This window comes from Pogona vitticeps, chromosome 1 (genome assembly GCF_051106095.1).
Source record: "Pogona vitticeps strain Pit_001003342236 chromosome 1, PviZW2.1, whole genome shotgun sequence".
Lineage (NCBI taxonomy): Eukaryota > Metazoa > Chordata > Lepidosauria > Squamata > Agamidae > Pogona > Pogona vitticeps.
The window spans coordinates 80,241,044-80,259,041 of NC_135783.1; the positions used below are offsets into that span (position 1 = coordinate 80,241,044).

The following is a 17,998-nucleotide window of genomic DNA, read 5'->3' on the forward strand; positions in this document are numbered from 1 at the left end:
TAAATATCACTTCTAAAAGATTGTGGAACATTTGGTTTCTGTGTGAAAGATAATCATATAGTGTTTCAAGTGCCATAATGGGAAAGGAGCATTTAACTACATCTGTTTAGGAAACCATAATACTGTACAGCATATTGGTATATTACTACTGCTACTACTGATTATAATAATAAAATAATAGAAATGCAGAAGACTGCCTTAAAGCTTAATACATAGAAGGAATTCAACTACTTTGCCTAGATTCTCTTAATCAGTAAGGTGAACAGATAAAACTCAGTCCTAGACATAGTCCTCACAATGCTGCCTCTCCAATTTACTCCCATCATGAAATCCACTCTCTTCTTAGTCAGGGTCATTTTAATGCAGAATTTTTTTTTAAAGTACAATCTGGGAATACATGCAGACAGGAACAGTATACAAGCAGGTGAAAAAAAGGTGGGGATAGAACCCAACCTCCCTTATTCATGTTCAGCTCTCCTTGTAAAAACGAGACCAGCCCTTTTTAAAAAAGGTGAATGGATGTTGGTGCATGAAAAGCAAAAGCATCTGCGGAGCAAAGGGTTACTGATTCCAATCTATCTGCCGCAGAATGTTGGGGAAATTGTATACTGTCTCATTTGTGTTTATTCTTTCAGAACATGCTGGGTTTGTACTGTCTAATGTGTAATTTGGGATGTAACTGTGGCTCTGTGGAAATGATTACTTAGAATTGTCGGCACAGTTCTAGAAACTGGAATTATGTCAGACCAGTGCACAAATAGCCACTTCACAGCAGTCACACATTCTTGCCCTCTATTGCACCATGCATTTATTTGTTCAGAGCTGAGTTGTAGAATCTTGTTCTTCCATGCAGAAATTTTCATAACCTGAAGTTGGGAAACCAGTGACCCACCAAATGTTGGACTAAACTGCTATAATCCTGACCATTGGTCATCCTTACTGGGATTGGTTGGTGTCCAACAATATCTGAAGTGTCTGGGTGCTTAGCGAGTGTTGCTTCAGCATTAAGGAGGAAACCAGGGAGAGATGGTGGGAAAGATTGTTGTGGAAGTAATTGTTGTTGATGATATTGGACTTTTAAAACAGAAACCTACCATGGTTAATTGGAAATCCTATTATAGTAGGGATACTTAGAGAGATAAATTATTCATTAAACAGTTGGCAAAAATTGGAAAAAATACACCCCAAAGGCTTAATGTTTAACATAACTAAGTTCTGAATTAAATTAACATGTACTGAAGTCTTATTTTTCACCTGTGCAAATTCGTTCTGTATTTTAGGGCTTGTTCACATTATTTTAATTCGAGTAGTTCAATCATTCTCAATTATGGGAAGAACTAGGTTATGGATACAGCTGCCACTTCTGGAGGGTGAATAGCAGGAGGACAATAGGATGTTTTTCAGTTGCATTGTTGCTGGGGGAGGGGAGGAACAAACCTGCAGTTGTACCAGGGAAGCATGGTTCAGATGTCACTTCCTTCACATGACAAGGCTCCTCTTTATAGAGTGATTTGTAGATGTTTCTTAACTAATTCTGAAAGACGTGAACATAGTGGCTATTTTAAAATTGGCTCCCTGCTCATGGCAAAGCTGTTGTATTAAACTGTCATCACACACACAGCATTACACTTTCAGTCCATTGTGTTAAGTGTTCAGCATGTCAGAAAGCCAAACTCACAACACCATGTTACCTGCTGTCTTGCCCAAGTCATTCTTAGAAGCCTAAAAAAACATGATCGCTCTCATTACTTTACCATTGGTTCAGCTGATGGTTGGGGCCAATAAGAAATATAATTCAAAATAGAATCATAGAATTGTACAGATAGAATGAGCTCCACAAATCATTGGAGTCCAGCTCCCTGCTGGAACAGAAAATCCAGAGGTAAAGCTATCCAACCACTGTTTGTAGACTTCCAGCGAAGCAGAGTCTACCACCTCCTGAGGTAATTTTAATCTATTGTTGAACGGCTATTATCCAGAAGTTCTTCCTAAGTTCTTCCACATGGTCCCAGCCCTCTTGCAAAAAAGAAAAAGAAGAAAAAAGTCAGCATGGGATGTTATTGTTATAGCAGAGCAATAGGTGCTGGCGTTTCTCATAGCAGTGAACTTAAATTCGTCCTGCTAGTTTGTCATTGCAAATAAAACCTCAAAATGCTGATAAGGAAAAACATCAGAGAATGCTGAAGCTGAGCTGTAGCACTGAGATTTGGAACATTTTCACAGAGCTTCCGTACAGCCCCTTAGGAACTGCATTCTCTCACTCAGTGCTGGGTTTAATCCTTTTTGGGGACAATTATCCTGTGTGTGAGAGAGTGTGTGTTAGTATCAGCATTTTTGTTTTGGTGTGTTTCCTCTGGACTTGCTGCTGCTTTGACCCTTTTTTTGTCCAGTCAGCGGTAACAGGATATGTATTCTCTCTCTAAAACAGGGCTTTCAAGTCTAATCTTGCTTGGATGTCTTTGCCTTCCAAAAATAAGGATGTGTGGAAAATCTGTACCATCTTAAAGTTCAAAACCTGGAAGACTGGAAGAAATTAAAAAATAAACTTGAAAGCATAATATTTGGCTTTATTTTATTAACTTTGCAATACATTAGCCCTCTTTAATTTGCCCTACCCCTTAAGAATGATAGATAATGTTTTCTGTATTGGAAACACAGTAGAATTTCCTACTAAATTTATAAGGATTTTTTTATTTACTTCATAATTCTTTCTTTACTATCACATCTCATCATAATGCATATTCATGGCCTCTGTATCGTTACAGAATTCATGTGGGCAGCATTAACCATGCCAGTAGAGAACTTCATATCAATTCAATAGGCAACGTGGGTTTTAATTTATTTATTTGCTTATTTAAATGAATTGCAGAAGGGGATGTTGAGTTCCTCCTGTTCACTGAATCTGGTAAAGGTTCCCACTGAAATAAAGTGGAGGCCATTATTGCCAATTCCTCTTGCAGCCTCTATCTGAGGGACAGAGGTGGCCAAGCCCTTTAAAACAGAATTTAAAGAATACAGAAGGGAATTGGCAAAATTGTTCCCGATCATTCCACTATCCATAGCATCCTGTAAGCTCACATATCCTTTTTGTTGGCAAATGGCTGGTTATTTGTTTTTTTCCAGCTCCACAGGGGTAAGTTTTTTTCTTATGGTGACTAAGTAGTCAGCTTGCATTTTAAAGTTACTTATAATCCTGTATTGCTCAGTAGTTTGTTCTTTTGACCACAATATAGTGGGCATTCCAGAATGTGAACTGACAAAAATTATCTGTTCAGATAAAAAAAGGGGGGGCCAGCCATGCAGGATATCCATCATATCAACTGGCTTTGGAGGTAATAATAGGCTCTTGAATCAATATTTTTTTACTATGGTTCCTAGAACCAAATACTGTACTATGTATACAGTATAATAGAGTAGAATAGACAGTAGCAGATCAAAGACTTATTATCATTTGTTGATTCACATGGGTCCTGTTTTTATTTCTTTAATAGTTTTCTCCTGCAGTCATTTCAGAATAATAGCTTGTGGAAAAATAAAATGGAAAATGAAATTTTCGTTTGTATTCATTTCTTGTGATAAACGGTGTGAATGGGTGGGGTAGGATCACACAATTCTTGTTTAGAGCTTTTTGCACTGCACTCACGTAACTACATGACAATATTGTGATAGCACAAAACATTTACAGTATGCAAGTTTATAGCTCCCCCCAATCTGCTGCTCTCCAGATTTGTTGGTGACATATGTAGCCTCCACATGTATTGCTAGTGACAGTTCTAGTCCAGCATAGCTAGTGAGTGGACAAGCTGAAGAAAGCTGCTGTATATCAACTTCTACAGCAGAGTATGTTAATATAATTGAGTAAGTCTCTCTCTGGTCTCCTGAACAAATTAGCATTAGCTTGTGGGCGTAGAGGGCAAGACAGAATAAATTTGAAAAGGAATCTATGTTCAATGTTTAAGAAACACTGTCCTAAATTGGGAATCCAGTTGCACGGTAGCCCTAATCAGACATCCTGTTGCAAAGTGCTATATTTCAGGAACTGTTTACTATTGAAGATACCCCCATTCTTACATAAATTTAAATGCACACACACACACACACACACACACCACTCTTCATAGTCCTATTGTGACCAATTTGTATGACATTTTGCAAGGCAGATTGTTTGCATTTTCCCTCACCCTGGTTTCATTGCTTTCACAGAGTCAGAGATAGCTAGTTTTCCTTCTAATCACATTGTTTTCTATTAGCATATACAGTCTGATGAGGTAAACTAGTTGGATGTTTGAGATACACTACCTGACCACCTTATCTGTCTCCTGAGAAATCTATATGTCGGACAGGAAGCAACAGTTAGAACTGGATATGGAACAACTGATTGGTTCAAAATTGGGAAAAGAGTATGACAAGGCTGTATATTGTCTCCGTGCTTATTTAACTTATATGCAGAATAAAGGTAAAGGTAAAGGTTCCCCTTGACAATTTTTGTCCAGTCGTGTTCGACTCTAGGGGGCGGTGCTCATCCCCGTTTCCAAGCCATAGAGCCAGCGTTTGTCCGAAGACAATCTTCCGTGGTCACATGGCTAGTGCGACTTAGACACGGAACGCTGTTACCTTCCCACCAAGGTGGTCCCTATTTATCTATTTGCATTTGCATGCTTTCGAACCGCTAGGGTTGGCGGGAGCTGGGACAAGTGATGTGTGCTCACTCCGTCGCGTGGATTCGATCTTACGACTGCTTGGTCTTCTAACCCTGCAGCCCAGGCTTCTGCGGTTTAGCCCGCAGCGCCACCACGTCCCTATATGCAGAATACATCATGTGAAAGACTGGACTGGAGGAATCCCAAGCCAGAATTAAGATTGCTGGAGGAAATATCAACAACCTCGGATATGCAGATGATACCACTCTGATGGCAGAAAGTGAGGAGGAATTAAAGAACCTCTTAATACGGGTGAAAGAGGAGAGTGCAAAAAATGGTCTGAAGCGTAACATCAAAAAAATCAAGATCATGGCCACTGGCCCCATCACCTCCTGGCAAATAGAAGGGGAAGATATGGAGGCAATGACAGATTTTACTTTCTTGGGCTCCATGATCACTGCATATGGTGACAGCAGCCACGAAGACACCTGCTTTTTGGGAGGAAAGTGATGACAAACCTTGACCGCATCTTAAAAAGTAGAGAGATCACCCTGCCAACAAAGGTCCACATAATCAAAGCTATGGTTTTTCCAGTAGCAATGTATGGAAATGAGAGCTGGACTATAAAGAAGGCTGACTGCTGAAGAATTGATGCTTTTCAATTGTGGTGCTGGAGGAGATTCTTGAGAGTCCCTTGGACTGCAAGAAGAACAAACCTATCCATTTTGAAGGTAATCAACCCTGATTGCTCACTGGAAGGACAGATCCTGAAGCTGAGGCTCCAATACTTTGGTCATCTCATGAGAAGAGAAGACTCCCTGGAAAAGACCCTGATGTTGGGAAAGAGCAAAGGCAAGAGGAGAAGGGGACGATAGAGGATGAGATAGTTGGACAGTGTCATCGAAGTGACCAACATGAATTTGACCCAACTCCAGGAGGCAGTGGAAGACAGAAGAACTTGGCGTGCTCTGGTCCATGGGGTCACAAAGAACTGGACACGACTTAGTGACTAAAGGGACGTGGTGGCGCTGTGGGTTAAACCGCAGAAGCCTCTGTGCTACAAGGTCAGAAGACCAGCAAGATCGTAAGAGAAGGGGACATCAGAGGATGAGATGGTTGGACAGTGTCATTGAGGCAACCAACATGAATTTGACCCAACTTCAAGGGAGGCAGTGGAAGACAGGAGGGCCAGGTGTGCTCTGGTCCATGGGGTCATGAAGAGTCAGACATGACTTAATGACTAAACAACAACAACAACAACAAAACCTATTATTTGGATCCATGGCCTTCAGTATATTAATATCTCTAGAAATGGGCTGATCATATAGGCCACAGAGGTGTTTAATGCCTGCTGGGGGAGGATGTGCCTCCTACTGAACATCTGAAGGTGACAGTGGTTCAACTGACCATTGGTCTCTTAGCTCATTGCTTCCAAGGATAATCAGGAGAGGAGAGGATGATGACCATGGCTGCACCCTCTAAATCTGACTTAGCCTGCCCTGGTAATGGCCCTGCTACAAAATACAGTGGTGCTTCGCTTAGCGATTGCCTTGTTTAACAATGTATTCGCTTAGCGATTAGGTTTTTGGAGTGATCTTGCGCTCTGTTTAGCTATGTTTCCTATGTGCAAATTCCACATAGCGATGTTTGGGACCTTGCTTCGCTTAGTGATGACAGCTTAGGTCCCCCTGTTTCGCTTAACGATGGTTTTGACAGCCCCATGTTCACTGTTTTTTAAAGGTTTTAAAATGTTTAAAAAGGGTTTAGAGTGCTTGAAATTGTTAGTGCACTTAATAGACCCTTTGTTAAACTAATTTGGCTTCGTTCTGACTCTTTGAATTTTTTGTAATTTTTCCCCTCCATTAAAATGCATTGAATAGGTTTCAATGCATTTCAATGTGGGAACCGCGTTTCGCTTAGCGATTTTTCCTATGGCGATTTTCGCTTAAGGACGGTAATCCGTTCCCATTGGAATGGATTATCCTGTTTTCAATGCATCTCTATGGGAAAACGCGTTTCGCTTAGCGATGTTTTCCATAGCGATTTTTTTTTGGCACCAATTAAAATCGCTAAGCGAGACACCACTGTACAGTGGGGGCTTGACTTGAGAACTTAATCCGTATTGGAAGGCGGTTCTCAAGTCAAAAAGTCTGTAAGTCAAGTCCCCATTGACCTACAGTGCATTGAAAACTGATTAATCCCGTAACAGGCCGTTTTTGTTCCATTTTGGTTTTTTTCTGGTCTGTAAGTCAATTCTCAGGCTGCAAGTCAAACCTAAATTTTGCGGCCAGAGAAGTCTGTAACTCAAATAGTCTGTAAGTCAAGCTGTCTGTAAGTCAAGGGTCCACTGTAATCCTGCCTGAAACTCTGTCAGAGGTGATAACCCAGGGCTAGACTGACCACTGGTCTGACCCAGCATTCAGCGGTTTATTATGTTCTTATGTATCTGCATATAGCAGATACATAAGGGGGGAAGTTATAGCAGCGTTCCATGTCTAAGTCGCACTGGCCATGTGACCATGGAAAATTGTCTTCGGACAAACGCTGGCTCTATGGCTTGGAAACGGGGATGAGCACTGCCCCCTAGAGTCGAACACGACTGGACAAAAATTGTCAAGGGGAACCTTTACCTTGACCTATCTGCATATAATTTCTAAAAAGTTTTTATTTTGTACATTACCTTGAAACAGTTTTTCTCTTTAGAAGTGATATGAATATTTTAAACAAATAAAATGGAGAATATGCCTTAGGACCAAATGCAGTGATATGTATGGATAGTTATAATTAATGATTGTGTGCTGTCAAGTTGATTCCCAGGTATTTCTTTTCTTTTTTTGGTAGAAAATAGTCAGTAGTGGTTTATCATCTCCTTGCTTTAGGGGCATCCTAGGACTGTGCTGCCTGCCCAAGGCCACACAGATTAGTTCTTCTGAGTAAGAGGTAAGAAAGTGAATTTCCAACATTTGGCTCTACAACCAACTCATCAATAGTTTATATGTTATATTTTATTTCCATAGTCTTTAATACAGACCACTGTGACTCCACCTTTTGATTGTACTGCAACATGGAGCTGCAGAAGTCAATAGTATTTCATGCCCACTTTCAGTGTGTACATTCTGAATCCAGCCTGTAGTACTTTATGATTGTTGCCCTGACAATGAGACTGTGACTGAAATTCTAACATAATCACTGGGAAGCAATGTCTATTGATGTCAGTGGGCTTTGATGTTGAATATACAGTATAAGAAAACTTTTCTTCATAGTGGGAGTGACTTGACAAAGGATACAGTGTTATAACTTTCTGGAAAATTTAGGATTTGTGAACTGTCTTAATTCTAATGGTCTAGCCACTGACCTACTCTCACCTTCAGTTTCAGGAATAACAGGTGTAATATTTAAGAACATTTTCTGTGGGGAAAAAATACCAACATAAATGATATGGATGAGTAATTCATTCCAACTATTTGCGTGTTAATATCTGAGGACTACAGTAGGGTTCATGTAATGTAAACTTTATCCATATACAATGGTCTTTTACACATAAAATATAATGTATGCATGTGACAGTTCCTCATAAATTGCGATTACAACTGCTGAATCTTGTTTGCCATCAAAAAGACACATGTAGTGGATGTCACAGAACTAGGTTGTTCTAGACATTGTAAATTTGGTGTTCATGTTTTTATTGTCAATTATTTTTTTCCCAGGGACAGTTCTCTTAACTGAATGATACCCAGTCTTGTATAATCTCAAGTTTCTTGTATGTGAAGTCTTATAGTAGATAGCTATTATTAGAAATGTAATACTTTGATTAAAGTGGAATTTTTACTATTAATATTGCAAAAGAGGGAACTGTTATTCTTTATGTAAAAGGATAGTGATACATTGGGCTTGTATAGCTATCTAAACTCCGCCAAAAGTGAGGGAGGGGTGTATGTATGTATGTTGTGTTGACTTTGACCTTTAAAATGGTATTCATATTTTCCTAAGCATACCCTTCGAGAATTCTCAGATCCTCTGCTTAAAATGCTTCTGTTCAGCAAATTGGGCAGAACCAAGAAGTATGGCCTTCACTGGATAGAATGGGAACTTCCATCAAATGGACTTGTTAATGTGTTTCAAAAATTAAAGAAGTAATTCACATCAGCAAAGAAAATTAGCTACATTTTTCCATAACAAATACAAATAGTCATTCAGAGTTGTAAATACTTAATACCACAGTGCAAGGTTGGGCAATTTGTGGCTCTCCAAATGTTGTTTGGTGTTCTGTGTGTAGTCGTGCTGGCCATGTGACTATGGAAACTGTCTTCGGACAAACGCTGGCTCTATGGCTTAGAAACGGGGATGAGCACCACACCCTAGAGTCGGACACGACTGGACTAAATGTCAAGGGGAACCTTTACTTAAATGTTGTTGGACTGTGTGTTCCCTTGTTCCTAATCACTGGTTTACTGACTACAAGTTCTCCATCTCTGTCCTAATTTGACTAGGCTGGGAGCAGTTCAGTTAGCATAAGGATGCAAAATTAGCATCTACGTACAGTATATTGAGACTGTATAGGCATGCAGTCAAACATAATAGGATTCAGCTACTAAGCTTTCACTTAAGGCAAACTGCAACAAAAGGAGAGTATTTTATTTTTATAAATTAGTATCATAAAATATAACCAATTCTAAAAAGCCCATATTGTTCATAGATTTTTTGGTGGTGGTAGGATAGCCATGTCAGGCTGTTGCAGGGGAAAAAAACCATGGTGTCACCTTAAATGATTCGTGTATTTTATTTGGGCAAGCCTTTGTGGGCTGCAAATCACAGCATTAGATGTATTTTTATTAATATTCCTTATAGGAATTAAGCCCATTGAACAACAAACAAGCATGGTTCCACACACAAAAGGATACCTATAGCCATAGAGCTGGGCTCGGCTGCTTCATAAGGCAGAAAAGTGTGGGTTTAGGTCCGTAAGACCAAGGAAAAGCGAAAGTGTATTGCAAGCTACAACCGAACACAATTTGTGGCACTGCACAACATCATTCCCCATCACCGATGGCTCAGGGATCAAGATGGAAGCACACCTCCTACCAAATTTTGGCTTCCCCTCCCTTCCCCGCTCCATGAGTTGTAGGACCGGGCATGTCCCTTAAGCCTAAATTCCCAATTGCCTGGCCCTCGGATCTTGCTTGAGTCAACGCAAGGCAGCCCGAACTCTGCTCTTCAAAAACGCAATTGGGATTTGTTGTTTTAAATAATTGACTCTCTGCCTCTGCCTGCGACTGTAGATTCTGCCAGGGAGAAGGGAGAGTAGAAAACGGAATAGGCACGGCAGAGCCTTTAAAAGGTTGGGAAAGACCCGTCCACGAGTCTTCTTCACGCGGGGGAGGGGGGGCAACCTCGGGAAACGGGAGGTCCCGAACGGCCAGCGGCAGAAGGCGTGAAGGCGCAAGAGGGGCGGGCGGGCGAGAGGCGTCCCACCTTCGATTCGCTGGCAGCCGCTCCGCTCCAGTTGGGAGAGCCACAGGTAGGCGGCGGCCTTCGCACGATTCGATTTCAAAAACTCCCTTCCCACTTTTCTGTTGAGTCGTTCGGGATTCTCCTCCCCTTCTGCCCTTTTTCGCTTTCCGGGTTTGGAGCGCGGCTGAGCTGGTCCAGGGAGAATCCCAGGTGACCGTGCAGGGATCGCCTCTTTTTCTCTGGCCAGTCCCCCCTCCCTCCCTCCGCTTACGGTGGGTCTTGAAGAAAGGCACTTCCAGCCGCCCCCCCCCCCCCCAAATGCCCTTCCCTTCCTGGCTTCCTCGCCGGTCCTGCTTCAAGGAGAAACTCGGCGTCCTTCCTTTTCCCTTCGTTTCCAACAGCAGGCAGCGAAGGTCCTGGATTCGTCCCTCGCCGGAGGAGGGAGAGCTGCCTCCGTCGCTCCCCGTGTCTGCTTCGTCCGGTACCTTTCCCTGAAGCGAACGACGCCGCCGGAGGGGCCGCAGCCGAGCGGGCGACCTCTTCCCCTCCCGGCTTGCGGAGGCATGGCGAGGTACCTGTGGCGCCTCCGCTTCGGCCCCCTGGCCGGCCGGGCAGGCGGCTGCGGCTCCCGCACGTGAAGCGCGCCCGCGCGGCGCTTTCGGGGTCCCCCGCCGTTCCCGCCCTTTTGATTTTATTCTCCGGGCTCAGGAACAGGGACGACTCGGTGTTTGTTTGTTTATTGAAAACGGGAGGAGGGGGAGGAGAGCTCCGCTTTTGTTTTGGGGAGGGGAGCGGGAAGCCAAACAAAAGCTTTCCGTTTTTCCTCTCCTCTTCCTTCCTGCCTTCCCTCCCTCACACCAATCTGCCGTTTCACACACACACACACACACCGGTGTATATGTGTGGGGTCCCCCACCCCACCCGCCCCCCAATGCTGTTTGCGTTTCGCCGAGGGGAAAAAGCGCCAGCCCTGGGCGGAGGAGCCCGAGAGCGATGCCTTTCCCCCTGAGGACGGTGTCCCCGCTCCGGCTGTGCCGCCTGGACGAGGAGGTCGCCGCTCCTTTGAGGGACAAAGAAGGCGGCGGCGGCGGCGGCGGCGCGGGACTCCTCTTCGGTTCTTTGGAGGAGGTCTGCTCGCACTCGCTCGTTTCCCTCCTGTGGCAACTCTCCGACCTCTCCCGCTGCGCCAGCGACGTCTTCGGCGGCATCCAGAGCCAAGTGGACAGCCTGGGGCGCCGCAGCGCCCACCTCCAGCGCCGCCTGGGCGCCGTCAAGGCGCTCGCCGCTCGTCTGGACCACCGGAAAGTCAAAATCCGTAAGTCTGGGCGCTGGGGCGCGATGGGAGCCGGCCGGGGGGCCGGCTGGCTGGCTGGCTGGGGCTCTTCCGCAGCGCCCCGCGTGGTCCCGCTGGGGGCCTTGTCTGCGGGCAAGGAAGAGGCTGCGGCAGAGTTTGGGCGGCAAACTGCTTGGCGCGTTGAGGGCCGTTTCAGGGAAGGAGAAGCCCCCCATCACCCACTTTCCAGCCCGGGAGGGTACCCACTTTTTCCTGCCCAACCGGAGAGTCTGGCTGGAGGACTAGCCCTTGCTCTAACTTGACCTTTGTGTGCGTTGTGGGGGGGAGAGCCTGGCGTCTCCTGACCATCTGTGCAGGCTCCGCGGGTTTGAGCACATTGCCCAAATAGAGAGCCCACAGCGAAATGCTGGAAGGCCTAGGGATGATTATTGTTGGGAGATAAGTTGGCCAGAGTGTTTCGAAACTCGGAGGAGCCTCCACCAGGTTGGTAGAGATTATTCTTGTCATCCATGAGTTGGCAGCCTGTGTATTTGCATACTGGAAACTGTACCCCTCTATTTATCAGACATAATTATTTCCTTGCACCTTGTGTTGTGATGATGGTATGAAGTAGGCCTGACACACCTTCATGGTGGAAACATTCTCTGTAACATAAGAGAAATCTAGCTGGCATCCTTCCGCATTTGTGGACGGGTCTGTGGTTTGAAGAAGTGTAGGAACAAAAAATGGAATGAAACACCAGCAATAGAGGTACAAAATCTTCCCTCCATGGTCTCACATACTGACTAGTGAAAACTCTAAGATAATAAAATACTGTACATTGCTTGGAAGGCCAGTTCTCAAAGTAAGAACCCGAAATGCATTTCAAAACATTTAAAACACACTGAGTCTTACCCAGAGTAATCTGCCTCCCTCAAACCTCTGCTGAAATCATTAGGCCACCAGTTTTGGTTGATAAACCAGTTCCATTCTGTTTTGGAAACAGAATCTGTAAATAGATGCTTATGGTGGAAGCTGCTTTGTACTGTACTGTAGGTTTCCAGGCTTCACTGTTGCTACAGATTACGTACAAAAGTGTTTGATAAATGATTTTAATGTTTCATCAGATATAAGACATATCAGCTGGATTGTTAACAGCTTATTGCCATGGGTGAAAACATTTCTTCAGTATTTCTAATATATGTGCTTGCTTTCTTTGCATCCTGCTCATTACAAAGACCGCTGGCCCAATTCAAAGTGGTATAAAGCCCTAATTGGTTCTGAGACAGAGGTTTTCTCTCATAAGCCTGCTTGTAAATTGATATCTGAATCTGAGGCCTCTGGCTGGAAGACACTGACTTGATAGGTCAGGTAACTACTGTGAAGAGTGCCTTTTCTTGTGATGGTGTCCTTGTTATGGAATTCCCTTTGATGGTAGAGTTGTCTGGCATGGTGACTCTTGTTTTTAAATCCCAGCTCATGTCTGTCCACCTGAGCTTTCAGTGCTAATTAATATCATGAGCTGTAATGCTAGTGAATATCATATAACATATACAGTATATTTTTAAAGTACCATTAGTTTTAATGCTAATTCATGTATATCAATACTTAAAAAAACCCAGTGTGAGATATTGTTGTTCATCTGCACTGCTTGTTTCTGAACGGCTGCTATTTCTATTATTTTATGCTTTTGAAACATGAGTTTTATGCTGCATTGAAGGTTCTTATGGTAGATGAGACAATTTTTTGTATGAAAGCAAAAATGACACAAACATGGTTCCCTGATGTAGGGTAAAAATGAGGAGAGGAGAGCACAACTGGCTGTGTACAGACTTCCCTTCTAAAATAGTTCTTTCACTTCTCATGTACCACTGAGAGTGCTTATGAGGTATGTGGTAACTCTCATGCAATGCTCCTAACTGACCTTAAGATTCTTTATGAAAGATATTTAACATACACTGGTCAGAATTCTGTTGGTGTTCACATGAGGTTTGTATAACTTGCTGCAGCTAATTGTCGCTAATTGACGAGGTCCCAGGGTGCATCTTGGTTGTACAGCCAGGCATGTCACTGAATGGATATGCTTGCTAGCACTTCATCAGCTAGCCATTGCAAGTTGCACAACCTCTACACAAACACCAGTAGAATTTTGGTCAGTGAATTTAAGAACAGAACTTTGTCTGATTTAGAAAGCACTTTATACCTGCAATCCTATCCAAAAACTTCTGGAAGTAAGTCCCATGGAATATAGTAGGACTTATTTGTATGGTTATGAATGCATTGCTATTGAGTAACCACGTCCAGACTAATACAGCTACATTTTTGAAGTGTGTGTGTCTTTCACACACACACTTTCTTTACCCATGATTCAAAGACTCGCCTAATCCAAGCTGGAAGCTGTTGTTGCTTTCCTAGTATTATGCTCATTTTGAAAGAAAAGGCTCCTATGGCAATATTATGCATATGATAATGTCTGATGTTTATCCTACTGCATTTTAAGTATTTGCCTCTAACACAGACTATTCAAACTTTATACAACCCAGGTGAAACAAGACATTGTCATTTAGCATTCCCAGCCAGAGTAATACATAATGGTTTTCCCATTGCAAGGTACAGCCTTATTTCAGAAACTGTTTGCTCCTGTGTGTAGAGTTTGGAATTTCCTGCTGGCTTTGTACAGTGAAAATTTCAGTCTTTCTGTACATGAATGTTCTCTTTACCCTTCCCCCTTTACAGTCCTGCTGTTTGTCCTGCTCACTAAAACAAGATTTTCAAAGTGTGAAAGATAGAGAGCTCAGGAGAGTGGAAGAGCTTGTTTGTCAGCATTTCTGGTAGATATCTGTTTTCTTCTTTAATTTGGCACACCAGCCTTTGGAGAGCATTTGACCTCTCTCTCTCTCTCTCTCTCTCTCTCTCTCTCTTTTGCTTTTTTGCAATAGATTTTGTGTCTCTGTTCCTTTATGTTTTTTTAAAATAGCTCTTGATGCCACTTATAGCCAATTATTACAATACAATTACAAATAAAAATTTAACAGAACAAACAGTAATAGACTAGTGTAATAGACTAATATATCTGATGTAGGCTATTCTTGATTCTGTTTGTCACTAGGCTTGAATTCTAATTTACTGTTGTGAAGACGGAAGGGCTCCTTCCATTCATGGAAGGCTTTTTATATAGCAAAGGCTCTGCAGTTGCTTTCCCATGTTATTCTTGAGAGCTCTCTGATCCCCCAAACCAGATTTCTTAGAGGGGCTTTTTGGGACAAGTGGCATCTGTAGGAGTCTGAAAACTGGTGAGTGAATATTTTTGTTGATGGGAACACACTGGTCCAAGGCCAACTTTCTCAACTGAGTTCATTTTTGCCTAGTAGTGCATCTGCTGTTTTGCAAATGATTCAACAAGTGTTTGTTAAATTTGCATATAATTCAGTTCTCTTAAAATGTTTGTTGTTGTCTTTTCTGAGTTCATGTCTTAGTCTTTCAGATAATCTACATCATGAACACTGTTTAGACATCTTTTTATTTCAAGTGTATCTGTCAGCTCCCAGATCAGTTCATTGTGAGAGAGGACCACACAATCAACCAGCCATGTTAAGAACTGAGAATATATTACTCTGAATTACAGGGTAATCTCTTCTGAATTGAGTTCTATTTGTGTTGAGACAGAGAATGCACTCATGGACACATACTAATACTACACACACACACACACACACACACACAAACACACAACATTTTAAGCATTCAGAGTAGTTTACACAGATTATCTGAGGAATAAATGTGAAATCGTTGTAAGGTACATCAGTTTGTTATCTTAGATAGCTTCTTATAGTTGAGGACTTATTTATATTACCTAGTTTTAAAAATCTGTTGTGCTATAATTAGAGATGGGGTATTCATATTTGCATACGAATACGAATATCCCCATGCAGCTGGAGTTAATGAACCCCTGGGGCTGGACCATCCACTCACAAGTCTGCTGGCGCCAGCAGCCCCTCTCATCCTTCCAGTTGCTCTCGAGCATCGTTCTCTTCCCAGCCAGTTAGCCACTCCTGGCAGGGGAAGGGAGGATGAGTCTCCCTGCAAGGCTGCCAAATGGCTAGCTGAGCGGCACTAGAGTGATTGGAAGAAAGAGCGGGGCCGCTGCCATCTCCAGATGCATGAGTGGACGGTCATCAACTCCAGCTACGTGGAGATATACATATTCGAATACAAATACCCACATCTCTAGCTGTAATTTAAATTTAGATGCAATCATAATAATTTATTGACTTGTATTTCTTGTTGTTTTATTTATTAATTATTATTATTTAAAATATGTATACCTGAACTTTCTCTTCAGGAGGATCCAAGGCAGCTAGCAGTATTAAAATTGTGTGTGTGTGTGTGTGTGTGTGTGTGTGTGTGTGAGAGAGAGAGAGAGAGAGAGAGGGAGAGAGAGAAAGAATATTTTTGTTAAAAAATATTGCAGCAGTCCTGTTTTGATGAACCCCATTTAGATAGCCAGTCACTGAGAAAAAGATTGTTCGAAGAGAAAGGTCTTTGACTGCTTGCAGAAGGGGCAACAAAGGTGAGACCAGCCTGGTCTCCTGTGTGAGGGAGTTTCACAGATTTGAAAGCAGTGACAGAGAAGGCCCTTGACGGTGTTCTGTGAGAATGGCAGGAGTGAGAGAAAGGCCCTCTGATGATTTTAAAATGTAGGCAGGCATATATAGAGATGTAGTCTTTGCTATGAGAAGAACAAAACATGTTGATGTAGCAGTGTATTACTTTGCAATCTAAATTCAAGCCACTGAGTGGCATTTGCCCCTTAGTTTGTTGGTCTGACTGGTTTTAAAATTGGACTAAGGAGAGCAATCTGGGATTATAAGTACGTAGTGATCAGCCCTGTTATGATGTCGGTGATAGAAAAAGTAGAATTAATGTCCTTAAGTATCATAGATGCCATTTATGTTGATGAAATCATTGTTTACTATGCACATATGTGTCTGCTCTCTGTATTACAATGTATGCTTTACAATTTGCTCATATGTATATGCCCGAACATTTATATAACTTGAGAGACTTTTCATTAAGTGTGTTGGCTTTAATATTTACTGTCATTCCTTCTGAATGTGCACATCCATGTTACTATGATGTAACCCTTCAAGAAATGCATCTATATTGTAGTTTGTCCTGTTGACTGCTTAGAAAAAGTGATCGAAGATTTGTCTTAAGATTTTTTTACTGTATGTACAAATTGCACTAATTAATATTTACTGCCTCCTTGATTGTGCTACAACCATGTCTAATTTGTAGTTCAGAACTACTCTGATTTTAAAATCATACTGTCTTTACTAGGAGATATATGTTAGGAAAGGCTGAAAATAAAAATGAATACAGTGGTGCCTCAACTTACGACCGTCTTGACATACAACCATTTTTAGTTGTGACCAGCTCCGGCTGCAAAATTTTGCTTCGACTTGCAGTCAGAGCTTCGAGGTGTGATCAAAAGAGGCAGGGAGAAAAGGCGGGGAAATTCAAATTAGAGGGCTAACCTTTGGTCGGCGAAGAGCTTCTTTGTAGCTCTTTCACCCCAACGGTTAGAATGTGTGTGTCAGAGTACTGTACCTGGTGCTGCTTTCTGCTTCTGAGTAAGTACATTTACAGGGTTTTGCAGGGTGGGTTTGGGCTGGGGGGGGTGTTTCTGTGGTATGATTTTTTGTTTGTGTTTTGGTGTGTTTATTTTTTCAGCCCCAGTGCCTTCCAATGGGGCTTGCTGGATTGTTTATTTTTGGTGGGTTTTTTTAAGTCCCAATGCCTTCCAATGGGGCTTGCTGTGTGCTTTATTTTTGGTGGGTTTTTTTCCAAAGCCCCAGCGCCTTCCAATGGGGCTTGCCGTGTGCTTTATTTTTGGTGGGTTTTTTTCCAAAGCCCCAATGCCTTCCGATGGGGCTTGCTATGTGCTTTATTTTTGGTGGTTTTTTCCCCCAAAGCCCCAACGCCTTCCGATGGGGCTTGCTGTGTGCTTTATTTTTGGTGGTTTCTTTTTCAAAGCCCCAACGCCTTCTGATGGGGCTTGCTGTGTGCTTTATTTTTGGTTTTTGGTTTTTTAAAAAGCCCCAGCACCTTCCGATGGTGCTTGCTGTGTGTGTGTGTGGATTTTTTGGGGAGGTGGAGGTGGAAAGGATTAATTGTATTCCAGTGCTTTCAATGGGAAATGGTGCTTCACCTTACGACAATTTTGAGTTATGTCCATCTTCTGGAATGGATTACAGTCGTAAATTGAGGCACCACTATAAACCGGAATGAAGTTCTATTTCAGATTAGTTCTTCATTGCTTGTAAGGTGGGAGGAGAAATGTCTTTGTTGGGATTGTTGAAAGGCAGCGGATATTTAACAAAGTACTGCAGTTGTTATTAGCATAATTCAATTTCAGTTAAGGACATATTGGATGGTAATATATTTCATCAGCATTTTCAAAGTGGTTCTTTTTAAAGAGGAAGTTGTTGGAAAGACAGTAATCTCTTTCTGAGAAAGGACTCTTGTGTTGATAGGTTTCCTTAATAGCAAAACTAGATAGTACTATCATGGGAGGAATTTTCAGTTTTTCTCTGGCTTGACAATTTAAGGATCTTTTTGGACTATCCCCTGG

General features: G+C 42.4%; 1 protein-coding gene across 3 annotated transcripts in view; it reads left to right on the top strand.

Annotated features, from left to right (window-relative positions):
- Window positions 1-11,022: 11,022 nt before the first annotated feature.
- The window catches only part of NHSL1 (NHS like 1), a 201,226-nt gene continuing 194,250 nt past the window's right edge, over window positions 11,023-17,998 (top strand). For all 3 annotated transcript variants that reach the window (XM_020777385.3, XM_072996034.2, XM_072996045.2), the window contains exon 1: window positions 11,023-11,406. In XM_020777385.3, coding sequence (XP_020633044.3) covers window positions 11,085-11,406 — 322 coding nt within the window. In that variant the 5' untranslated portion in view covers window positions 11,023-11,084. The remainder of the gene's footprint in view (window positions 11,407-17,998) is intronic.